General features: G+C 44.8%; 1 protein-coding gene across 1 annotated transcript in view; it reads left to right on the forward strand.

Annotated features, from left to right (window-relative positions):
• The window catches only part of WDR49 (WD repeat domain 49), a 94,917-nt gene that overhangs the window by 60,739 nt on the left and 7,897 nt on the right, over positions 1–26,281 (forward strand). The window contains exons 10-16 of the mRNA XM_081911452.1: positions 1,650–1,780; positions 4,123–4,221; positions 10,970–11,119; positions 17,981–18,168; positions 20,378–20,575; positions 22,344–22,528; positions 25,832–25,941. Coding sequence (XP_081767578.1) covers positions 1,650–1,780; positions 4,123–4,221; positions 10,970–11,119; positions 17,981–18,168; positions 20,378–20,575; positions 22,344–22,528; positions 25,832–25,941 — 1,061 coding nt within the window. The remainder of the gene's footprint in view (positions 1–1,649; positions 1,781–4,122; positions 4,222–10,969; positions 11,120–17,980; positions 18,169–20,377; positions 20,576–22,343; positions 22,529–25,831; positions 25,942–26,281) is intronic.

Here is a 26,281-nt window from a genome sequence, read left to right on the forward strand (position 1 = left end):
TCTGGCACCCAAAATAGCTGCCATGGTCACATGTGAAAAAATGTCCCATTTTCCCCCGGGGCATTTGGCAGGCATGCGCCAGAGTGTGCATGTAGATTATTGCCTGTCTGTTAATATCTCAGAAACAAGAGTAGGGGATGAATGTTCAGGGCTGGGGACTTTTCATAATGCACCGAGCCTCCCCCATGGCTAGTAGAGGCAGAATACATTATGCGAGATATGTAGATTTGCTCAGTTAAAATTGTTTTCACAAGTGACAGAATTTGACTCTACTGGGCATGGCATTTGCTTCACTATGGTTCCCCAACCCCGGCCATGCAACTGTGTGCAGATTTGACAACAGGCATGCGAGAAGGTGCTATGCAGTAAAGGAGGCACTTGAGCAGTGATGGGGAACTACCGAGTTTTTTGCTTTATAAGACTCACTTTTCCCTCCTAAAAAGTAAGGGGAAATGTGTGTGCGTCTTATGGAGCAAATGCAGGCTGTGCAGCTATCCCAGAAGCCAGAACAGCAAGAGGGATTGCTGCTTTCACTGCGCAGCAATCCCTCTTGCTGTTCTGGCTTCTGAGATTCAGAATATTTTTTTTCTTGTTTCCCTCCTCCAAAAACTAGGTGAGTCTTATGGTCTGATGCGTCTTATAGAGCGAAAAATATGGTATACTGTAATGGTTCTAGGGGTTGCTTGTGCGTAAGTTGCCTCCACTCCTGGCTAGGTTACCTGGTTGAACCCTTCCTGTCTGGACAGCCTTTCACTTCGTGGATGTCTCAGTCGCTGGCAGAATCCGTCAGTGGGCGTTTCTTGAACTTCTTCCAGCAAAGAAGTTCTTTGACGCCAAGTCTCCGCCTACTCTCCCTGCGCGAAGTCTTCTGCGCAGGGAGGGTGTGGGCAGCGGAGGACCCGTGCTCTCCCCGCTGGTCTCCGGCGAGGAGTCCTGGAGCCTCCTCTCCGATTCCCCCATCTGCCCCTCCACTGGTGTTACGCTGATTTCCTTCCCCAGCAGATGGGCTGCCTCTCTCCCTACTGGGACCCTCTCCGGCATCCCTCCGGAGCCTTCCCTCCGCCTCCGGCTCCGATGGCAGTTCCCTGACATATACCTCTCCAGCAACCATCATCCCTGACCATTGATCATGGGCCTAATGGGATTTGGATTCCAACAGCTATTGCAAACCCAAAGGTTCCCCATCCCTGCTCTAGGTGACAGCTTCCTGCCCCTACAATTTAGTTATGATTCTTGGGTGCTAAAGCAAAAGTGTGTTCCCTTTACAGGCTCCTTTGCCATGCAAATTGCAAAGCTCATCCCAGCCCTGGGGAATAAATTAGTCTGCAGTTCTGGATATCTGTTAACTATGTGGACCTGTATTTGCACAGGCTGTGCCTCCGTCTCACTTCTGCTGATCAGTGGAAAACCCTGTTCAGATTCAGGCTTGGTTTCTTTGACACTCCCCATTTCCGAACTTTTCTCTATATACGCTTGAGGACTAGCACTGTTACCTTGGGAATAAATAAAACATTTCTGCTCCTCTGGAATCCATCTTCTGCTGCAGGCACCTGAACCTGAGGGATAAACACAGAGCCTCGGCTTGGAAAATGAATTGTGACTTTGGAGTTCGCTCAGGCTGCTTTGTTTGCTCTTGTCTTTCTCGTTAGGACAATTACTGTCTTCCGCCTGAGCAGCTTGACTCAGTTTCTGGTTCAGCCTTCGGAATGGAAAGGAGGAGCTCGGCACCAGGATGACATCTTATGTGCGGCGTTTCTGTCCCCGCAGACTCTAGTTACAGGTAGTGGAACGTTTATTGCCCAATAGATCATCCTGAGATTAGCAGTTGGGTCCGTCGTCATCTATACGCATGGCTAGAGATGATTCTGCCCAGCCTGGCTTAGCTACTCAGCTCTTGGCAGAGCTGAATTACTTACAAGACACAGACAAATGACATCTTTTGAGAAGCAGACAAAGAAAGTGTGTCATGAAGTGTGTCATGATGGGACTGATCCTCCTCCTGCATGGCGTTGGGTGGGGAAAGCTCCTACCAAGTCAGTGGAATGAGATTCATAGAAGATGCCCAGGTGGGTCTGGATGTTGCCAGAGAAGATCAAGAGAGAGGCATGGAACCCCTTTGTGCTCAGGCTGAAAAGCTTTCCTAACTTGGAATGAGCTTGGGTCAGGAGTTCCCAACCTGCAGCCCATGGGCCAAAAGTGGCCCATGGAGGCTGTTTAACCAGCCCACAAGCCACCCTTGAACCGAGCTGCCCACTCAGTGAGTCCCTGCGCACTGCGCTAAACCGGCACAGTGCGGGGACTCTCTTCTGCGGCTCCAGAAATCGCTTTTGCACATGCCCAGACACCGGAAATCACGTCCGCACATGTCCACGGTGCTGGAAATAGTTTCTGTGCATGCACAGAAGCGATTTCTGGCACCACAGAAATGGATCTCCATGGGAGTGATCTAGCCCATGCCCGGTAAGCCTTGCTGACCCCTGGCTTAGGTCTTATCACATGGCATATTGACAGTCAATAAGTTTGGATCAGGTCTAGTTGAACATTCTTATAGCCCATAGTCAATGGTGGTGGTGAGCAATCAAACTCTCCACCAATGGTTGGTTGATAAGGGAAAATAGGGCACTGCCCCACCAACCTTAGTGTGCATTCAGCGCTGCCCCACCCTGCTTGCCAGGCTTACAACCAGATGACGGGGCAACCTTGGATGCAGTGTCTTAGTTTCCACCTTGTAGAATTCTGCAGTGGGGAGGAGGAAGGAAAAACTTGAATTAGCTGGCCCCACCTGTCATTGGCTCTGAATCCAGCTACTGTTGGACTCCTGGACTTCTGCCCTACCAATTGCAGTGAGCACCAGCCTCCACTGCTCTCTGTTTGACAACCCACAATTTTGGGACACACAGTTTAGTGTTACTACAATGTGCCTAGCCTCCCTCTTCAGGCCCATAGGTTCTCTCTTTACCCTCTCTTGTGGCGTGGCTGTGAGAAGGAGTTTGGAAGCTCGCTGGGTTTGAACTCGACAACCCATCTGAGCCCAACAAACAGTGGTTAATCTTAACTATGGTTAGTGGAAACAAGCCAACTTCAAAAGTCACCTCCACCTACCATGCAGAATCGAGATATGATCTGAATTGTTGAAGCAACTAAGGGGGCAAGGCAGTAGGAGGGCTTGGATGCAATATTTGCTTGAAATCAATAGTTTTTAAATATAAAAGCTATGCTAATATGATTGGTTCTGCCTGCACCTTCAAATAAGAGCCAAGCAAGTCACAATGTGGCCAGCTCAGCTTTAGAATTTAAAGCTCCTAATCACTCACTGGGCAGAATCAGGCTACAAATGGTCCTAAGATGCTCTCTGTGATGGTTAAACTTTATCCTTTCTTGTCAACCTGCTGGCAGGATCAGGATGTATCCCAAGTATTTGATGATGTGTCTTGAAATTGAAAGCTGAGACAATGTCTCTCCTGGGACTATGGGCCACGACCTCTTGCTTAAATGCTGAGTCAGCTGACCTGTTATATATTATAGATTCTCTTTGCAAATGAACCTGATGTTTGATCCAAAGTCAGTTGCTGTTCCGTACCTTTCGAACAGCTAAGCACAAAGAGCAGTATCCAGCAAAGCAGATCTACTAATGCAATGACTTTGACCATACCACATAACCTCCGTTCCCTGCATGCCTCTGTTCTAAATCTGTTCTGGTGGTTCCATTGTGCAAGCTGGAATTTTTGTGAATCTACTTCATTAGATACTGCCCAAAGCTTGGAATCTGAGACAATTGAACGTTTAAGGGAAATGGCATTGAAATGTTCACCTGATAAGGAAAGTTGAATGCTGGAAACAGAAATCAGATGGGACAATAAGATTGGGTGATACAAGGTATAGGCTGTATGACTTAATTTAGCATCTGTACAATAGAATTTTATTTTATTTTCTTTGAAATCAGACCTTGCTGTTGTTCTAACAGCTCTGTCTTGTATTCCCCATAGGCCTGTGAAGCCACAAAAAGACATTGCATTTTCACAGCACATCCCTCACTTTTTAAAAAAGAACTCATGTTACAAAATTTCATATTTGATTATAGCCCACCTTGAAAGTGCATCGACTTTTCATTGTCTATTTCAGGGAGTTCTGATGGTGACATTGTTGTATGGAATAACAGCACAGAAAGCGCCTGCTCTAAGCTGCCCTTGAATTCCAGGAGATCACTGAAATCCAGCTCAGGTCAGCGTGAAACCATCATATAACCCAAATTTAATGAGAGCCAAAAAAAAAAGCAAGAAAAAATAAGCTGCAGGGTCTCTGTAGAGATGGAGAGCACTAGGACCTAGGAGGAGTGTGATGATTCTGTCTTCCTTAATTTAGGGAAGGGAAATGGCATTGACAAACAAAACTGCAGGAGGAACCTTTATTTGGAGTTTGGTTTATGCAAGGAGCACCCAAGAACATTAGACCAGAGGGTCATCAACCTTTTTGGGCCACTGGGCGTATTGGGTGTATTAGTGCCAGTCACAAAATGGCTGCCATAGGGTGTAGCATAACTCAAAATGGCTGCCATGGGCTGTGGCATAGCACAAAAGTGTTGCTAATGAAACAGCAGAAAAAGAGACAGAGTCGCAAAAATGGTGCAATACCCAGCACCAGCAGTCTCATCAATGGGGAGAAGGCACCTTATCAGCCGAGCTTCATTCACAGGGAGAACCTTTTTGCATCTCTCCTCTGTCCAGAATAGATGGGGAAAGAGGGTGCCCCATCCTGGCATCCAATGACATGTGGAGATCCAGTGACAAGTGGAGCAAGTTGAGTGTAGGTGAGAGTCTGATCTAATGCAGTGAACAAGAAAATCCGCAAGCCTCTTGAGCATTGTTTGTTTTTGTGGAGATACTTATTGAGACATTTTTCAGGCACTGTAACAGGTACTGGTGGGTACACTGCCACCCGCATGGTCCACATTTTCAACTCCTCTACAAAGCAGGAAACTGCCCACCATGGCCCTAGCTCTGAATGTACTGAAGATGCCTGAGGCATCTTTCTAGACCAATGTTTCCCAACCTTGGGTCTCCAGCTGTTTTTGGACTACAACTCCCATCATCCCTAGCTAGCAAGACCAGTGGTCAGGGATGATGGGAACTGTAGTCCAAAAACAGCTGGAGACCCAAGGTTGGGAAACACTGTTCTAGACCACCCAGTGGAATCTGATTCCACAGAGGTGGACCAAGACAGGTTAGACTGGAGCCATGCCTCTCCACAAACCTAGATAGTCACCCCAAGGGACATTTGCTTTATCCCGAGGGTGTGGGAGAAGCAGTGTGGAGAAGACAGATCCTAAGATTCCCTGGGATAACAAGCTGCACATGGAGCTGATAATCTGCACTATCAGTCCAAGAATAATTTGACAAGTATCTGCCCCTGGTGCCAGGAGTGGTGGCAAAATGCTCCTTATCATATGGGCGGATGTTACAGACAATCAGTTCCCCGTGTGGTTGCAAAGCTGCTGCGAACAAGTTATCCACTTGGTAAATGATCGTTTGTTTTCACCCTCCTAGCACCCTAAGTCTCTCATTCTGTGGGATCAACCAGGCTAGAAAAACTTTGATCTATGAAATCACTAATAATGAGTTCCAGCTCCGGGATTGTTTATGCCTTCGCTGCGTCAGAGTGACAAAGCGTCGGCAGCGAGGTTGCTCTTTTTTGGGATGGGGCTCGCTAATTCCCCATCGCTCTCAAGGCTATTGCTTCTGTTTATTGTCCCGGATCTACGTCAGCGTTTCTTTATATCATTACCTCCAGCAGGGAACACTCCCTTAATTTTCGCCTTCTTTTGGTGAGGGGTGATAAATAATTGCAGACCACCCTCCCGGAACAGAGCCTTGCAGAGCTTGCCTGCGCCCCCTCCTTTGAGGCTGTTCATAACCTGAAAAATTTCATTTGGTTGAAAGTCTTCACACTCTAATGGTTATCATACATTAAGCGCTGTGCTAGCAGGCAATGCGTAATTGTTCCCTCCTCTACAAACCACAGCTTCCATTATGGGAGAAATACTGGAGGATAAAGTGGGGTGGGGGGCAGAAAGGGGCTCTGTAGCAGGGAGAGAAATTAACATTACAGAGGGCTTTGACAAATCGTTTTTAAATGTTTCTTATTTAGGTTTCTTGACACTTCTCCCAAGACAAATTTTAAAAGGAAATATATATATATTTAATCTTCTGAAATCCTGCTGTCTAGGTTGCCTATAAAACACTAGGCAGAATGATATGATAGGGCACTTTTGATCTATTGCTTCTATGTCAGCCACAGGAAAGGAGGTTTCACCCTTCCTCCCTTTTAAACACCCAAATGGGAGAATGCCTAATTTTCGCTGTATAAATAATCCCTAGATCTATCTAGATGTGCCAGGAACAAACTCTAATGGATATGAATGCAATTACTTTGTTGAAGGAAGATTTCCCGAACGCTTGAGAACCTAAAATGCAGCGTGGAGATTGTAATGATCTAACAGGACCATCCGTCAGCCCAATTCAGTGGATCTGGCTATCATCAGGCCGTTGTATTCTAGACCAGCATCATTACAAAAAACATGTTTTGGAGTCCTATGAGAACTCCAACGGTGCTGGCCCAAAATGTGACCCCTATTATAAAATAGGGGTCAAACTAGTCCCTTTGTCAAGGTTTGCTGCTCAGCTAAGTGCTCAACATCTGCATCTTTGATGAGTGAGCTTCATCTTAAAAGAGTGAGCCCCTTTGCTGTAGAAACAAATGGGTAGGCCTTTCCTCACCTGGCTAGTAGGTAGAAGAACCTACCAACCTAGCAGCTTGAAAGCATGTCAGTGCAAGCAGATAAATAGGTACCACTATGGCAGGAAGGTAGACAGCGTTTCCATACGCTCTGGTTTCCATCACAGTGTCCCGTTGTGCCAGAAGCAGTTTAGTCATGCTGGAAAGCTGCCTGTGGACAAACACTGGCTCCCTCTGCCTGAAGCAAGATGAGCACCATATTGGTGTTTCACAACTTTAACCTGTTGCAGGATCTTAGCCAGACCCAGTTGAATATAGCAGAGCACAAACAGACTTCCAGAAGCAATCAGTTGCAGGCAGGCAGGATGAAGCAGGAACAAGACGCTGCTACGAGTAACTTGGTTACTTAGAGGTGTTTATTATTTACAGCAGGCTTACAAGTTACTGCATACAAGATACAGACATGGATCTTAAACTCTCTCTCTTAACAAACTCCAAACGACTCTCAGAACACAACACTGACCAGCCAACTATCCAGCCAAGGAAGGTCATTAACCATCATGCCTATGTGGAGACCTCGATCAATAGCAGAGTTTTATCCAAGGTCCCATATCTCTAGGCAGAATAACTCCCCCTGCTCAGTCTTCTTGGCCTTCGGCCAACTCTTAATTGCCTCTGTGGGAAGTTGCACATAGGCAAAATCCCAACATGCCACACCCCATAGTCACCTTTGACTGGGCTTAACCATCCAGGGGTCCTTTACCTTTTACCTAGAAGAACAATAGACAGAGTTGTTTGTGAGAGCTAGAAGCTTAATGTTGGAAGATGGAGAAAGAAGCATATCTTGCTCTATGCTGGTCTTTGGGGCTCCCTTGGAAACCTAAAAGGGGGGGCAAAATCTATGGGAGTGTTAATGTTATGAGTGCCTGTGTCCCATGCTCAGGTGGTATATTTGTGTAAATAAAACCATATATCCTAAAGCTACCATAGTCTCCATCAACCTTGATTCCAAGGAAGCTGCACCCTGGGAAGTGCAGTCGTCCCTAGAATCTCTCGCTGCTTGGGAATACGAGAGAGCATATCAATATTATAGCCATTTCCTAAAATCTGGTTGTATGCCTGCACAATTTTGTAGTCATATATGAGGGAGCTTGTGGCATTTGCCTCCTAGGTGGGTCATAAGGAAAGAGTTAAATGATGATTGGCCATGGGAATGCAAGGGAGGAGTAAAAGTTAGAGAGGGAGGTTTTGAAAGTTAGTTGAGTTTTGGGAACTGAAGAAGGAAGAGGGAGGAACAGGCAGTGGGTTGGTCGAGTTGTATTGTGAGAGAGGAATTGTCAGGTGGAGTCAGATAGATAGTTGGGAATAATCAGTGTGAAGTTGTTAGGAACTAAGATTAAGAAACTGTGAAGAAAAACTAACTGAAACCATAAGCTTGTTCCTGCATTTAAAAATAAACTTGATTATTTGTTTATGTTAACAACTGTCTGGACTCTGTGTGTCCCCGTGAAAAACGGGGTGGTGGCAGCAGAAAAAGCAATCACAGTGGTGGCACAGGGTCAATTTGTAGTCATATATGAGCCTTTCTACCAAACTTCCCCAAATTTAAAAAGCAGCGAGAGGCTGTGGAAGTTTCCTATGTTGTCTAACAAAAGGCAGGCCTTATTTCCAAAACTTATCTTCTGATTTGCTATGCAGCGGCAGCAATTTTATAGTTTTGAACCCATAGGCCATAACAAAACTGAACAAGCATATAAACCGAGGATGGCATGTAGGAATGAAATCATTTCAGAACTGAGCAAACATATCAAAATGCAAATGATTAAAATCAACAAATCTCCTTGTAAAAAAAATGTTGCCTTCTATGCCAAAGAGGTATTTTAAAAACTTTCGGCAGTAAAGGTGAAAGAGGCTGCTTGCTCAGAAACCCGAATTGCAATGTGAGTGACAGTTCTCTCTAAAAAATAATTAAAAATCTATTTGCAAGGAAGTGGGAAAGCGAACTTCTTTAGGTATAATATAACATAGGGGTAATTAGGCAAGGGGGAGAATTTCGGTTCAGCTTGCATATTAATGAGTGTTTAAAATTTAACAGTCAGTCCTTCTTCCCAGGGAACTGGTTGGATGCTTCTTGAATTTCAGAGTGTAGCTTTCTAAGTATGTGTAAGAACGTTTTCTCCTCCTGCCTACCCATGACCTCACCATTTTCCACCTTCTTCTGCTTTGTCCTTGGGCCTATTTCAGATAAGAGGAGCCCTGCTGGATCAGGCCAAAGCTCCATCTAAGCCCAGCATGCTGTTCTCATAGCGGGAAACCCAATAGCAGGATCTGAGCATGACAGCAACTCTCCTCACCTGCGATTCCTAGCAACTGGGATTTGGAGGAACAGTGCCTCCAAAAAGATTAGCTGCTCTTTGTAAAGCATCCCATGCAACAGGGATAATAATAATAATAATAATTTATTATTTATACCCCGCCCATCTGGCCAGGCCTCCCAAGCCACTCTGGGCGGCTGCCAACAGAAGCAAAAACGCAATGAAACATCAAACATTAAAAATTTCCTTAAACAGGGCTGCCTTCAGATCTCTTCTAAAAGTCAGATAGTTGTTCATTTCCTTGACATCTGATGGGAGGGCGTTCCACAGGCTAGTGCCACTGCCAAGAAGGCCCTCTGCCTGCTTCCCTGTAACCTCACTTCTTACTGTGAGGGAACCACCAGAAGGCCCTTGGAGCTGGACCCCAGTGTCCAGGCTGAACGATGGGGCTGGAGATGCTCCTTCAGGTATACTGGACCGAAGTCATTTAGGGCTTTAAAAGTCAGCACCAACACTTTGAATTGTGCTCAGAAACATACTGGGAGCCAATGTAGGTCTTTCAGGACTGGTGTTACATGGTCTCGGCTCGGCAGCCACTCCCAGTCACCAGTCTAGCTGATTTGCCAGTGTGATGTCCGTGACAGACTGTCCAAGTGTCCCTATTTTCCAGGGACCTTTCTGTATTTACAGAAGCCATCCTGGTTTCTGATTTGGTCCCACTTTTCCTTAGGACGTCCCTATTTTCACCAGAGAAATATTGGAGGGTATGGAGTTATGTAACCCCTGAGCCAAGTAGATAAGTAACTATACAACCTTCAGAAGATATCTGAAGGCCGCCCTGCATAGGGAAGTCTTTTAATGTATTCTTATGTTTTCATATATGTTGGAAGTTGCCCAGAGAGGCAGATGGACAGGGTGGAAATAATAAAATTATTATTATGGAATAGAACGTCCCTGTTTTAGTGGAGAAATGTTGGAGGAATTGCCCTGGGTGGACCTGCAGAGTTTTTCCTTGGTGTGGAAAGAAGTATTCTATTGTGGCCAGTAGAGATGATGTCAGGGTGAACTGGTTTGCGGTTTGTGTGTGGTTCCCATGACAGCTTCTCCTGGTTGCAAATGTTCCCTGTGGGCCCCAGAATGTTACTGGCCCCCATGTACAAAATTGGCTCTACATAATAAATCAATCACACACATACAACATGAGACATGTGCAAAATGGTATAGGTTTTATAGCTCAGGGATGGGCGGAAAAGTACATTGGGACCTACTGGTAGTTCTCTGGTGATTTGCAATAGATTGACCAGGGTTTTTGATTCCCAACAATAGCAAGTGTGGAATAGAAGGACTTTTCCTGCTTAAATGGGGTTGCCCAAATGGGAATTGGAAAAAGAAACCTTAACCAGGAATGGATGGCATGGTATTGAAAATACGCTCAGAAGCATCCAATTCTAACAGTATTTCGTAGCTGGTAAATCCTGAGGTTCTAATGAAAAACAAAATTGATCTGGCAAGCCTAAGATCTGCCTGCCTCTGTAGTTCTTCAGAAAGCCAGCTTACATTTTTTAATATAAAGAAATGCACATTCCTAGTTGGCATGGCTGCATTTGTTTTTGGGGCTTTGGGTGAGAAAGTTGCCAAAAGGGAAATTACCGCTGGCACACAGGTGGGATCTCTCTCCCTGTCCCTCCCTGCCCTGGGGTTTCCCTTCCAGCAGCTCTCATGCCAAGCTCTGCAAACAGCTTTTTAAAAACCCAAAGGAGTTCTAAAAGCAGTTTTGAGACAGCTGCTGAGAGGGGAAGTCATAAAAAAATAAGCTGAAGTGCGTACTGAGAAAGCACCTGTGCTTGGGGAGGTGGCCGCTGTTGGCATCTCGAGAGCATACATTTCTTTTTTTAGACCCTAATCAGGAGCTTCTCTCGCAGGCTCTCAGATGCAGCGGAACGTAACTTCTGCTAGCATGCTGTCCTCCAGAAGACACACACTATCTGCAGCCGACTACGCCAACTCTGACGAGAACTGTCATTCCATTACTAGGCTCTTCTTCCTGGAAGTGAGGAAAGTTTCAGTGTCAGGTAAGGGAAAGGCATTTCATTTTCTATGGCCATTTGGATGAGGGGAGAGAAGGGAAGCCGGACCACTTCAATGGCCCCGCTGAGAGAGCAGCCAGCTCTTCCTCTTCCTCAAGTGTCACCTCGGAAGAGCACAAGGTGTTCTATCGGACAGCAGAGCAAGGGAGAGGTGAGATGTAGGGTGGCTCTGCTGAGAAGAAGAAGAAGAAGAAGAAGAAGAAGAAGAAGAAGAAGAAGAAGAAGAAGAAGAAGAGGAGGAGGAGGAGGAGTAGGAGTTTGGATTTGATATCCCGCTTTATCACTACCCGAAGGAGTTTCAAAGTGGTTAACATTCTCCTTTCCCTTCCTCCCCCACAACAAACACTCTGTGAGGTGAGTGAGGCTGAGAGACTTCAAAGAAGTGTGACTAGCCCAAGGCCACCCAGCAGCTGCATGTGGAGGAGCGGGGAAGCGAACCCGGTTCACCAGATTACAAGACTACCACTCTTAACCAATACACCACACTGACAACTTCCCTTTGGTGCTTCCTTTCTCTGAACAGTTTTCATCCCAGCTTGTTTTCATAAGAATACCATAGTTTTAAGAACGTGCTCACATTTGATTCCCCACTCCCCTTTTCCTTCTGTGCCATCTTTTCGATTGTAATTCTGAGAGCAGGGACTGGCTGGTGTGTTTGGTTTTTTAAAACGCTCAGTAAACTGCTCTGAGAGCTTTTTCAGCTGAAGAATGGTGTAAAAATGCTTTTAATAAAGAAAGTGTGGATGGGTGCCAACTCAGCCTACAAAGCAATCCTAACTACAGGAAGCCAGCATACATTAGACCAGTTCCAAACTTCGTTCAGGAGGAATATGACCGACATCAGCCTTTTTTCTGGCTAAGTTCTGCTGGGTTGCTTGGACACATGATTGAGTTGGAAGGGTTTTGGAATAGGTGAAAACCTCTCCTTGCCCTGACACACAAGGAAGCCCCTACCACAGCCCTTTTGGGTGGACTTGTGCTGGTGTAAATTACACTGGCTTAAGTTTTGCTGACTGAGCCCTTGTTGAGAAAGCCCAAGATCTGCCATATCCCAACTCTCTTGACCTAAGAGATCTCAGGTTTGGATTGTGCTGTTAGTTGAATGTTTACAAGTGACAGCAGGATTACTCCCAGTATTGGCCAAAATAGTCACTGATGGTAGGAGGCTTTGACCCCTGGCCTCCCACCAACTCATTCCTCTTCCCCAGAATGTGGAAGTTTTCTTCATAAAGAAGATGAGTCAAGTTCCTTGGCCTTTCACGACTACCCTTTTCTGCAGCCTTTCTTCTGGATCTACAATGATGTCCTTTTCGAGATGGGAGCCACCAGGTTCTGTAATGGGGTTGTGTCGCAGATTTATATAATGGCATTATGAAAGTTGCTCTTTAATTTCCAGCCCCTTCCTTGCAATTCCTAACACTGAGATTGCCCTTTTCACTGCAGAAGCAAAGGCACACCTGCGTAAATGCATGTGAGACATTCCAGTTATGGAATACCAAATAACACTACCAGAGAAGAGCTTCTTCCTTCTTTTGGTTTAGGAGCCATCTCTTATGAGCATTAGGAAAGGAAACCTTTTTTGCAGCTCAATGCATACCTTCTCGTGGGCAACCTTCCAGACCCCTGCAGAAATGAAGAATGAACTTTCTGCTCACCAGTTTCTTTTGTTGTTTAGTCGTTTAGTCGTGTCCGACTCTTCATGACCCCATGGACCAGAGAACGCCAGGCACCTCTGTCCTCCACTGCCTCCCGCAGTTTGGTCAAACTCATGCTGGTAACCTCGAAAACACTATCCAACCATCTTGTCCTCTGTCGCCCCCTTCTCCTTGTGCCCTCCATCTTTCCCAACATCAGGGTCTTTTCCAGGGAGTCTTCTCTTCTAATGAGGTGGCCAAAGTACTGGAGCCTCAGCTTCATGATCTGTCCTTCCAATGAGCACTCAGGGCTGATTTCCTTCAGAAAATTTCCACCAGCTTCTTAGCAGAGAGTTAAATCCTGCTGAGTGCTCCTTTCCTAGTGTGTTCACTGTAGGGAAGTCCTGGTGAAGCAGTTCTTACCTGCCTCTTCTTATCCCCCCGCCCTCCATCTTGCCGCCTGACCACCCCACCTTTTGACTGTTGCGGATATTAAATATCGCACAGTTTGAAGCAACTGGAAGCATAAGAACTGACTCATTTGGAAATGAAGCATTGCCCAGACCCACGAAAATATCATTTAAACTCTTACCGGCAGAACTTTCTTCAAAACAGAATTAAAACATCAAAAATATCTATGCAATATCTTGCGCTGTCTAACACAGGCTCAGCATCTTACAAAATATGAAATAATCCAAACAGACCTAAAAGAAAGGTGTCTCTCTCTCTCCGACCTGCTTTTCACATGTGACTAACAGCCACCACCCTTTCAAGATGGCAGATTTGCAACTCAATACCTTTATCACTTGATCAAAGGTTACTCTCAATATAGAATAGAGAAACAATCAACAGGTAATTAACTAGTTACAGCTCGGAGTCCTTTCGAAAAAATTTCTGGTTCGCCAGAAGCGGCTTTGTCATGCTGGCCACATGACCCAGAAGCTGTACGCCGGCTCCATTGGCCAGTAAAGCGAGATGAGCGCCGCAAGCCCAGAGTCGTCTGCGACTGGACCTAACGGTCAGGGGTCCCTTTACCTTTACCTTTATCACTTAATCAAAGGTTTACTCTCAATACAGAGTAGAGAAACAACCAACAGGTAATTAACTAGTTACAGCTCGGAATCCTTTTGAAAAACTCATGTGGAAAAACCCCAGTGTTTGCAATACACATTTAGCCATATTAAGCTTACATTAATACATATACATTTTTCATTTCTGTGTGAATTAAGCCATTAACAGTGACAGTCCCAGATCATTCGGTGGAGGGGGGGGGGGGCAACCTGGTCTGGAACTATCAATCCAATCCAGTTCCTAATCAGGCTGGTTCCATTTGAGATCTCCACTGTTCTTCAATTCTGCCTCCTAGTTCTAACTTGCTTTTTGGTATTGGGATTTCTCCTCAGTCTTGCCTCCTGATTTGCCCCATAGCTCCTCTTCCCTTCTCCTGCCTCCCCCCAGATTGTTGCCCATGGCCCAGACCTAAGAGAATTGAGCCGACTGTCCCTGAGATAAGACTGCAAATTCCAATAAACCAAATGAGCAAATGTGTAGGAGAAGGCTGTTTGCATGCAGAGAGTCAAACTCACTATTGATTTATACCCCTTGCAAGCCAGCAAGGTGCTGCAGGATATTAAGTCATGATAGAATTTGGTCCAGTGGGGAGTTTTGCAGCCGCTAATCTTGAGAGTATAAACCCGTTTCTCATCTTAGCAGCTTTTTTCCAGGTGTTTTCTGAATCAAATTATCGTTATTTCCCTCCAAGGCAAATTGGAATCTTTCTGCAGATTTATCTGCAATGATTTGGGAAATCTGTTGCCTTAAGGGTTTATTTAGGGTTCTTCGGTGTCCATAAAGAACATACAATTGACAAGAAGAACTTTGGTTTGCCAAAGAGAAAACCATTTACATAAAGATTTACAGTCTCGTGTGAAACTTTTGCAAATAGAAAAATAAAAGGTTGTGAAAATGAGTTCCCAAGGCCCAATTTCTTTTTCCTGTAACTTCTTTCAGTTTGGGGAGCCAATGGATTGAACTGTATTTCACTGCTGCTGGAAGGCTGCAGTATTAAAATGGAGACCAAAAGCCAAACAAACAAAATACAAATCTAACTGGGTTCATGCCCAGTGGGAGAATTGCTTGTTGTTAGAGAAGGACAGTTGCATTGAGAAAGTTAAGCACAGAAAGTGATGCACAGTGCCGTTGTACTACTCTCAAGCAGGACACGCTAGAAAAAAATAATAATTCAAGTTCAAGGCTGTAATCTTAAAACTCTGGGTACACTCACATGGGAGCAAATGCCATTGGACTTACCAAGGACATGCATCCAGGTGGCATGGATATATTTTTTATTTTAAAGTTTCATGCCCTGCCTTCCAATCAAGCAATTATTATCAATAGACAGAAATACATCACACAAACACAAGCATGCCCCAGGAACCCTTAGCCATCTTACCAATGAATGGGTCCAACAGATATTTTTCTTTGGTCCTGTTGTCCCTGGTTGACAGATATTTGAACCTGAGTGCTCTTTCTAGGAGGGGTGGGGAAGCAAGGACTTTACAGCTTCTCTCTCTCTCTCTCTCTCTCTCTCTCTCTCTCTCTCTCTCTCACACACACACACACACACACACACACACACACATATTCAGGGGTGGGGAACCTCTCTCAGCCTGAAGCCTGCATTCCTTCCTAGTCAACCTTCAATGGGGCTACATGCCAGTTGTTTGGAAACAAAAGTGGGTTGAGCAACAAATGTTAACATACCACACTTTTCCATGTATAAGACGAGGATTTTTTTACTGTAAAATAATGTTTAAAAACGGGGGTCGTCTTATACACAGATAGTGCATAGGGGGGACTGGTGATTGGTGCAGCTGCAAGCTGCATCTTGTCAGCGGTGCTTTGGTATGTGATTGTTGGCTTGTTGGCTGCGGCAAGGGCTACTTTTGATTGGCTGCTGCTGCGGTAATTTGGTGTGTGATTGGTTGTTTCATCAAGGGCTGCTGTGGATTGGCTGACGCTGCAGCTCTTGGGTGTTTGATTCCTGTCTGCTGTTGTCGAGTGGGTAGATGCTTGTTGGGTTTTGTGAATGCGATTGATTGTCAGCGATTGTTAGTTGGGTCAGTGACTTTATGCATTCCCCCCCCAAAATACTCAACAACCTTGGGTAATCCTGCCCCCTCAAAAAAGTTCCACACTCTGGGCAATCCTCCCCCATAAAAGCTCAACAACTTTGGGCTACCCCCCCCCCCATTTTCTTAAATTTGAATGCCCAGAAATAGCCTTATACCTTATACACACCTTATACATGCCGTATACACGGGGACATGTTATACATGGAAAAATACGGTACTTGCCCATCTCTCTTTGTCCTCCATTTAGGCAAGCAAGGGCACGATCAGAGTTCAAGGGCTAGCCAGGCAAAAGCACCCAAGGAGAGTGCAAATCAGAATTACACAATACTGACTCCCATAGGACGTTACATCCCATGTTTCTCCTGAGGACAGGGAGAAGGAGGAACCTTAGTTAAATGGCAGAGCAAATGTTTTGCATACAGAAGGTGTCAGGTTTAATCGTCAGCAGGTTTCTGAAGTAACACATTTGGAAAACACCCTCGAGTTATTTGTCCTCAAAATGTATTTAAAAAATAATTATAGCAGCTTAAATTCTGTTGCAGCATTTGATCAATTTCAGTAGTAGTTTTAAGAAGACCTAAGACTAACTAAGAAGCAGTTTAATCATGTTAATAGTTTGTATCAGCAACAAGTTTTGTGTACAGTATTTGATCCGAGGAGTAGACGCAAGTCATTTGTGTTTTTCATTTGGTTTTGTAATAACTTTATTTACTTTCTGTACGGTATGGGTGTAAAGGTTGTCTTTTTCCTTTTTCCTTTGTTCGTTCTCTCTATTTCTGTAATAAGTCATTTTTTTTAAAAAAAGAAAAGACCCTGGAGAGATGCCCTGGATGACCACCACCTGTCATTCAGACCAGACAACACTGAGATAAATGGTCTGACTCAGTTTAAAGCAGGTTCTTATGTTAATATATGTCAGGAATGAGAACAGGAGTGGCTAACTTGTGACTTTCCAGATGTTGATGCATCCCAGCTCCTATCATCCCTAACTATGGGCCATGCCAGCTGGCACTGATGGGAACTTTGTGGCAGATGTTAATATTGTGCAGCTTCAAGCAACGCTGACCAAAACCCCACATATATTAAGTATAACAGAAACATCGCCACCCCACCCCACCCCCACTCACCTTTCACCCCCTCCACCTCTTTCCCCCTCTTCTTCCTAATGTCTCAACAAATGAAAGTGATCTGTAAAAAATGTTACGGGGGTGGGGTGAGAGAGACATTGCACATACTTTTGTAAACCAAGAAAATCTTTAATAAAAATACATTAAAAAAATATTGTGCAGCTTGAAGCGACTGGATGCACAAAATGGACTTCTTTTGGGAATAAAGCATAAGCCCATAAGTTTAATTAAAGCTTCACCTGCTGAACTTTCCTCAAAACAGAAGAGAAAACAGTAAATGATACACCCAAAACATCCATAAGAACATGTGCAAGTCCCCCACAGGCTCAGCGTCTTATAAAATATGAAAGACTCCAAAAATCAGAGGTGATTCTCTCTCCCCACAATCTCCATTTTGCCTGGAAAGGGTCGTTTGCACATCCTTACTTCCACAGAGCCCTCTTTTGATCCCAACACCACAATTCTTTTGAGGTAGATCAGGGGTCGGCAAGGCTTACCGGGCCAGATCACTCCTGTGGAGATCCTCTGTGGGCCGGGCCGGCAAAGTGTGACACTGAAAATCGCAGCTGTGCATGTCCACGGCTGCGGAAATCGCTTCTGTGCATGCCCAGACGCCGAAAATCGTGCCTGTGTAGAAGCGATTTTCAGCATCTGGGCATGCGCAGAAATTATTTCTGGCACGGCAGACATGCACAGACATTATTTCCGGTGTCTGGGCATGCGCAGAAGCAATTTCCGCAGCCGCGGAAGAGAGTCCCTGTGCCGCGCTGCGCCGGTTTAGCATAGTGCACAGGGACTCGCCGAGTGGGCGGCTCGTTTTGGGGGTGGCTCATGGATTGGTTAAATGGCTTCCGTGGGCTGCTTCCAGGCCATTGGCTGTAGGTTGGGGACCCCTGAGTTAGATGTTCCCAGAGCTAACTGGACTAACGCACCATGGTTTTCATGTTTTAGGAGGTGCAAACCTGGTATCCTGTGGAGGCGCTGGTTACGTGAGGTTTTGGAACACGCAGAGAGGCAAGCTGCTGGCAGAGTTTGAAGCCCATAGTGGGGTGGGGTCCATCATCATGACCATTGATCAAAGAAGCCAGTACCTCATAACCGGAGATCTGGTTGGATGGGTGAAGATCTGGAACATAGAGGTAAGTGGAAAGAGTCATACATTAGTCCAGAAGAGGTGAGGCAGACTGAAAAGTAATAAGCTTCAATTCAAAATCATGGCCCAAGCATGGTGCATTTAGTTTCCAGCCTCTTTTGTGTTTCTTTTTTCCTTTTTTAAAAACGTATTATCTGATGTAAATCATTCCAAGTAACATAACTAGCAGCACTCCCCCAACTAGCGCCTAGTTAAAGCAGGCTCCATGACATGGTAGTTGAGCCAAAGGTCTGACTCAATATAAGGCAGTTATATTTGCCTGTCAACATTTCCAGCTGGAATTTCCAAAAATTTCTGAAATTTCTAGGAAAACCCAGACATACGGCAACCCGTGTTGGAAATGTTGATTTTTTTTCCCTGGCAAATTACAGTGGTACCTCAGGTTAAGTACTTAATTCATTTCGGAGGTCCGTTCTTAACCTGAAACTGTTCTTAATGGGGCCTCCTGCTGCTGCTGCGCCGCCGGAGCATGATTTCTGTTCTCATCCTGAAGCAAAGTTCTTAACCTGAAGCACTATTTCTGGGTTAGCGGAGTCTGTAACCTGAAGCATATGTAACCTGAAGTGTAACCTGAAGTGTAACCACTGTACCTCAAAAATAGCTCAAAAACCTCTCTCTTTTTAAGATTTTGCCAAAAAGTTCAACAACTTTGGCCAAAAAACTTATGTGTCTAGACTTCCACTTTTTGAAATATAGCAATCCTAGCTTAGATGGCTTTAAAAGCCACATTCATAGAGGGTAAGTCTTTATGTCCTCAGGCAGTTTCCCTTCGAATAACAGTTGTTGGAAGGCAAACAGGACAAGAATTTTCTGCCTTCATGCCTTGCCTATGGGCTTTACTGAAGGCATGTGGTAGGCCACAGTTGGGGGGGAAAGGATGTTTGACTAGATAGACATTTGCTCTAATCAAGCAGGGATATCTCTGATGGATATAACTGTCTGAGTGAGGCTGATCACATGTGCCTTTCTCAGTGTTTAGGTGAGAATGATTGCACCCATCTGGTTGTGGCATTCAGATGTGCACACAGCAGTGGTGCAGGATAGCAGAGTGAACAAGGAAGCTCCAAGGCGGCAATAAGTTAGATGCCAGGAGCTGGAGTAAGGTGTAGGTTAGCAATAAACAATAAAGCACCCAATGTCAGTGAAGTTAACTCTTTATTCAAGGAATCAAAATAGCTCAGTCCAAGTGGTCACAAAATCCCTTCCCAGTTGGTCTTGCCCCAAAGAGGCAGTTGTGAGCACTAAAGGCCCCTGCCTTCCCACCACTCTCCTTCCCTGGTTTCTTCCCCAGCAGCCGAAGGCTCCATCGTCTTGCATCTCTTTGTTCTACCTCTTCATTTTTCTGGGTGTTCTGGGAGACCAGGGGGAAGGGGAGCTGGTTGCAGCAGGAGAGGGAGACTCCCTGGATTCTTCAGCAGCCTGCCTCATCTCTGTTTCCTAGCCCTCTTCCTCTCCTCCCTCTGAGTCTGGACTGCCCTCTGCCGCAGCCTCTTCCTGCTCACTAAACCCTGTTGCCTCTTCAGCTTTTCCGACACCTCCTCCTCCCTCAGTTTGCTCCTTCTCTCTCTGACCACTTGCCGTCGTCCCACCACCAACCCCCCAGGCTCTGAGCCTTCTTCCTCTTGGAGTTCACCAGCTGATGCATACAGCCAGTCCATGACAGTAGATGAAGGTGGACATTCTGAGAAGTCTCCATCTCAAACCCAATGACCAAATGTGGCCCTACAGGCCTCTTTATATAACACTTGAGGTGCTCACTAGGCCACACCTCATTTCCCCAGGCGACACCCTTTGTCTGCACCTCATCCATGTCCTCCTTGGGTGCTTCTACCTGCCTGGAAAGTGTCCTTGAACTGGATGAATGATGGAGCAGTGTATTTGTGTGAGGTAGAAACCTCTGACTTTTATATGGCTGGAATGTAGCCCATTGTACAAAGGTAAGAGTCACACCCACCAATCTGCCCATTTTTGCCTCTGGTCACACCAACCTCTGGCCCCCCAGAAGCTGCTCAAAGTCCCCAGAAGAATGTGGCCTCCCCAATTCTGCTATAGGCTATTCTGTCTCTTTCTGCACTAGATATGACCCAGTAGCCAATTTCAGATTTGCAATGCAGCCCCCAGCCAAAAATCATTCCCAAGCCTTGTCCTTTCTTTCCAATAACCTTAGGACTTGCTTCTTTTCTTCCTCCCACAAGGATTACTGCCTTATTTTGGGAGAAAATGTGAATTACCAGCCACCCACTCTGATCAGATCTTTCCAGATGCACGATGATTGTATCACTTATCTGGAGACCTGTGTACGAAACAACTGCCTCTTTATCCTCTCGTCTTCGGCAGACTGCAGCATTGTTCTTACTGATATTTCTGGCGTTCCGTTTGGAATATTTGGGCAGGTAGGAAGGTGGCTGTTTTCGCTGTGTTTTTGACATTACTATTTGCTTCCTCTCAGCATTGCACTCATTACCATCATTTAAGAATAAAAAGTTGTCAAGGATTCCTGCGGAGATCTTTCCCCAGGGGAAGACACATAAAGAGCAATCTCATATATAGTGTGCCAGGTTTTCTCTCCCTTGCCAAAAATACATAAAGCAACAACTCACAGGGACTTTGGCACATCTCCCCGTTAAATGCGCCAAAGGCAATGTTTGAAATTGCAGAGAGGTAAAAGCTTTCCTCAAAGCACGTATAACTCAAAGAAATAATTGGATGGGTCGTAATTTGTCTAAATAAAGCGGTGATGTTGAGAGCACTGCAAATCCTGAATGTGAGACACAGCTGATATAAACTCTATGACCTTATTTTTTAATACACTCTCATTGGCCAGCTATAGCGGTAGCAGCTTTTAAGACATCAGCTATTAGGACGTTAATGCCCAACCCGTCTTTGGAGATGAGAGCTTCACATTTATTAAGCCAATTCAAAGTGGTTTCATTATTGGATTGTTCAAAAAACCAGCAACACCACCCCATGGTTTTTGGAAGTCTGATGTCTGGCATATTTTGCAGCTTCAGGCATTTCAACAGCAGGACAATGTTTGTTCTAGGCAAAACAATTTCCAGAGAGGTATGCTTCAAAGAGTGGCAAAAAAACATATCTAGGTTTATCTAACAGGGAAGGAAGCCCAGAATAAAACATAAAGTTATGTTTGATAGAAAAGAAAGAGGAGGCTTCACTCTACCGGACCTCCAAATCTACTTTGAGGCACCATGTTTATGGTGGATAAAATACTGGATATTGTTGGAAAATATCAGAGTGTTAAATTTGGAAGGACATGATATACAATTTGGGTACTGTGCCTACGTATGGTATCGGAAGGCCAAAATGTATAAAATCTTTACAAACTATGTGATCAGAAAAAAATTATACAGAGTATGGGAAAAGTACAAAAATCTATATGAAAATAAAACACCAATGTGGATATCCTCAACTGAAGAAAACAACAAATATGGATAAACCATGATTAACATATAAGGAAATCCTAGATCTTACAGGACAGGAACCAAGGTTGAACAATCCCGAGGAATTAAAAAATGTATTAATGCATTGGTTACAGATACATCAGATTAACGAACTGTTTAAAATAGATTAGAAAATTGGATTTGCAGAAAAAACCCCAAATTACAATGGATTTATTAGATACAAAAATAAAAGTATTATCAAAAATGAGCAAACTGCTGCTAGAGTGGGAAACAAAAGATGAATTTGTGAAATCAAGTATGATTAAGTGGACACAGGAATGTGGGTCATAATATTAATTATGAGCTATGGGAGAATTTATGGAAAGTAAATATGAATTTTACGGCGCGTTACGCATTAAAAGAAAATATGATGAAAATGACCCACAGATGGTAGTCAACACCTGCCAAACTAGGCAAAATGTTGGGACTGCATCCTTAGTCTCCTGAACAGGAGATGGAACACATAGACCCTCCACCAGTTCTCTGATGAAAATATGGACGTCCTACCATACCCTCCAACTTTTCTCCAGTGAAAATAGGGTTGTTCTAAGGAAAAGTGGGACATTCTGGGATCAAATCAGAAACCAAGATGGCTTCTGTAAATCCAGGATTGTCCCTGAAAAATACGGACACTTGGAGGGTCTGAGATGGACCTCTCCTGCGAAGCTCTGTTACGTGTACTGTACCCTCTGTTCCTTCTTAGGAAGGACATTGGAGGATTGGAAATCATGTTCCATCCTTCCCGAAGGAAGAAAACAAGTATGATGCAGAGGAGGAGAATGATATTAAAAAGAACACCGTATCCTTGGTTGAAGAGGAAGAGCCTCCCCCTATTCCAGTGGAACAAGCTGTACCTGTTACAGAGGATAACGACAACTTCGCATGTGTGTAAGTAATTTCCCTAAAAGCTTGATTTACAGTGACACGTTTGGAAAAAGGGAGGCTATTAAGACAGAGCCAAAGTATATAATTATCAGGAGCTTCCTTTCAGAGAGAAAATTTTAAATAGGCCTGGCCAGAAAATGGATTTCTTGTAGGAGATCAGAATCTCCACCCCACCAGTAGCAGTTTTTCCTTGGGGTCTAAGTCAGAAAGGTTTGAGGGAGAAAAATATGATGCTGGAGAAATTCGTCTGGGAGTGTTTGGGCCATCAAGTGAAGAGAAGCCGTTTCCTCTAAGCTTTCAAGGTAGGTATTAACGGCTAGTACATGTTTGCTGAAATGAGCCAACTCTACAGGGCCTGAAAGCTCCATTTTGTAGCAGATGCCCTTTTGACTTCAGAGGTATCTCAGGATGGCAGCCAGGGACATGGCCTTCTTCATGGTGGCACCCAAGTAGGGATGGAAGAGAAATTCTATTCAGTTTGCATTTAAAGGCACATCTAGCTAATTTGCACTCCCCCAAACACAGCCATCCTTCAGATTTTTGCCATGCTGTTTTCTAGTCAAGTAATGTCCACAGAAATGCATATACTAGGATACTGTATGCATTAAGAAGCATAAATTAGTAAAAAATTTAAAAAAATACGCGACAGTGCATTATATCAGGAAGTGTTATGTTGCAGAAATGTGTATATTAGGTGTAATGGTTGTGAGGGGTTACTTGTGCGTAAATTGCCTTCGGTTTCGTTAGTTTGCTTGCCCAACCATGCTTAGGGTCAGAGCTCGCCCTCCGTGACCTGTTAGTCACTTGCAGAATCCATCAGTGGGCATTTCTTGAACCTCTTCCAGCATAAAAGCTGTTTGACCCCGAGTCTCCTCCTATGTTCCCCGCGCGGAACGCGTCTGCGCAAGTAAGGGGAAGGCAGGGGCGTGCCAGCGCTCTCTCCACTAGTTTCGGGTGAAGGGTCTTAGAGCCCTGTCACCAATTCCTCCATCTCCCTCTCTTCTCTATGGGTTTTACGCTGAATTCCTTCCCCCATGCTGGTCCCCTCTCCGGCATCGCTCGGGAGCCCTGCCTCCGCTTCTCGCTCTGATGTCAGTTCCCTGACATTAGGCAATGCAAACAGATGTATATTAGAAGAAATTCAAACTAAATTGCTGCTGAATTTTCATGAGAATGTGGTTTTTTAAAAACCACAAACTAATGTGGAAATGTGGAGAAATGAATTTCCCCAGGTAAACTCACATGCCATCCTCACTTATGCAATAGGTTTGGGTCCTGGAACAAGGCTCTCTTATTTTCCAAGAAATTGTAACTGGTAATTATTGTGATGCATCCGACGTTTAGTTCTGGCCACCCAATGATTTTATTTTGCCTTTTGTCTCCTGATCCTGCGTATACTGTACAAGGCAAGTGTTTCCTTTGGCCCCTGACGACACATAGCAGCCCAATAAGGTAAAGGTAAAGGGACCCCTGACCATTAAGTCCAGTCGTGACCGACTCTGGGGTTGCGGTGCTCATCTCGCTTTATTGGCCAAGGGAGCCGGCGTACAGCTTCTGGGTCATGTGGCCAGCATGATTAAGCTGCTTCTGGCGAACCAGAACAGCGCACGGAAACACCGTTTACCTTCCTGCTGGAGTGGTACCTATTTATCTACTTGCACTTTGAGGTGCTTTCGAACTGCTAGGTTGGCAGGAGCAGGGACTGAGCAACGGGAGCTCACTGCGTCGCGGGGATTCGAACCGCCAACCTTCTGATCGGCAAGTCCTAGGCTCTGTGGTTTAACCCACAGTGCCATCCACGCCCCTAGGAGCCCAATACATTGCAGCAAAAGCTTTGGCCATGGCGTAAAAGCACAGGAGCAGGGCGAGGAAGGAAGGTGGCAGTCCTGTGTGCAGATATTCCATGACAACGTGCTGTGTTCTGCTTTAGAAATAGGTTTTACAGCATCCTCATTTCATAGCAGCGATATACAGAAATACTCTTTATGACAAACTGGTCTAATTTTGCGCTTCTAACGGCTGAGAGGTTAGAGGTGTGAGGCTCTTTGATTCCAAATGAGCTCATACATTCTAAAATGTATAAATCTTTCATGGGGCTTTGTAATGTATACTGTGCCAGAGCATAAGAACAGTAAAATTAAACTCTGGCTAAGTGCTTCCTCAGTTTTAAATAACTTCCTTGAGGTAACATAATGAAGCCTTTGTATTATTAAACATTTTAATAACCTTGGGCAAAAGAATGTAACCTTCCTATACTGCCACAGCCCCCCAGGGAATAATTCCTATGACCCTTTTGCCTGGAGCATGATGCGCTTGGGCAGGAAAAGATGCTGAGCACAGCAACAGTTGAGGATCCGCACAGCAGGATCGGTGCAGATGATTGGTGTGCAACTGGTATGCTGCTTTCAGGAGACTGATTTGCTCAGGGTCGTCTCATGTCCTAAGGCAGGAACAGGAAAGGAATTTGGTTTTCAATGCACCCCCTGACCTATTTGCTCTGGCCAAAACAATATGCAAACCGAAGCAAGGCTATTCTTCAAAACGCACCCTCTGATTTTTGTGGTGCAGTTTCCCAACCCAAAAATGTCTACCAATTAAATGCACGTATAAGGAGGAGTTGTGTGTAAAAATGCCTACATTAGCAAAAATGATATTGAGGTTTAGTTGTTTAAATAATTAAGACCACAGTCCTGTGCACATTTATCTGGAATTTAGCTCCATCGTTGCTGACTCCCAGCTAAATGTGCATAGTACTGGTGCCGCAAACCAATTAAAGATTTATTTTGTTCATTTAAAATATTTAAATATATTGAAGCCTCTTCTGCCTTGTCTCTTGACAGTTCTTTGATTTAGCCTTACAGCATGATCTCAGACTTTAGGTTCACCTCTTGTCTCATCCTGAGAGCTTTGTTTGGGTGTTATAGGAATCTGACAACACTCAGCATTGGCGCTATGAAATACCGTATTTTTCGCTCTATAAGACGCACCAGACCACAAGACGCACCTAGTTTTTGGAGGAGGAAAACAAGAAAAAAATATTCTGAATCTCAGAAGGCAGAACAGCAAGAGGGATCGCTGCGCAATGAAAGCAGCAATCCCTCTTGCTGTTCTGGCTTCTGGGATAGCTGCGCAGCCTGCATTCGCTCCATAAGACGCACACACATTCCCCCTTACTTTTTAGGAGGGAAAAAGTGAGTCTCATAGAGCAAAAAATACTGTATTTTCTTTGGTTGCTTTGTTTGATTCATTCATCTGATTTGTTCAGCCCTGTTAAGCCGATTTACTTCCTGATTTCTGTCTGTCCAGGCTGAATATATGGGACAACACAATATTAGGTAAAAGATACAAAGAGGGGAAAACACAGAAAAGAAGAAAACATACCCTCTTCAATCAAACTGCTGTGATAAAGCCAACAGGTACGTCATTAATTTGATGAATTCAGCAGCATTTGGGCATCTTAGTAGATGCAACCTGTTGGCTTAAAGCATCCTTCAGCCTAATGCAGGACAGCCTTCGGTCCCAAGTTCAAAAGCAGCCTCAAGCAATCCATTCAGACCTGGGGAGAGGCCATAGCTCAGTGGGAAGAGCATCTGCCTTGCATGCAGAAGGTCCCGGGTTCAACCCCCAGCATCTCCAGGTAAGGCTGGGAGAAATCCCTTGCCTGAAACACCTGGACAATAGTGAGCTAGATGGGCCATTGCTCTGACTTGATATAAGGCAGATTCCTATGTTCCTTACCTATGGCAAGAGCCACCA

The sequence above is a fragment of the Podarcis melisellensis genome, assembly GCF_964234715.1.
Source record: "Podarcis melisellensis genome assembly, chromosome: 5".
NCBI lineage: Eukaryota > Metazoa > Chordata > Lepidosauria > Squamata > Lacertidae > Podarcis > Podarcis melisellensis.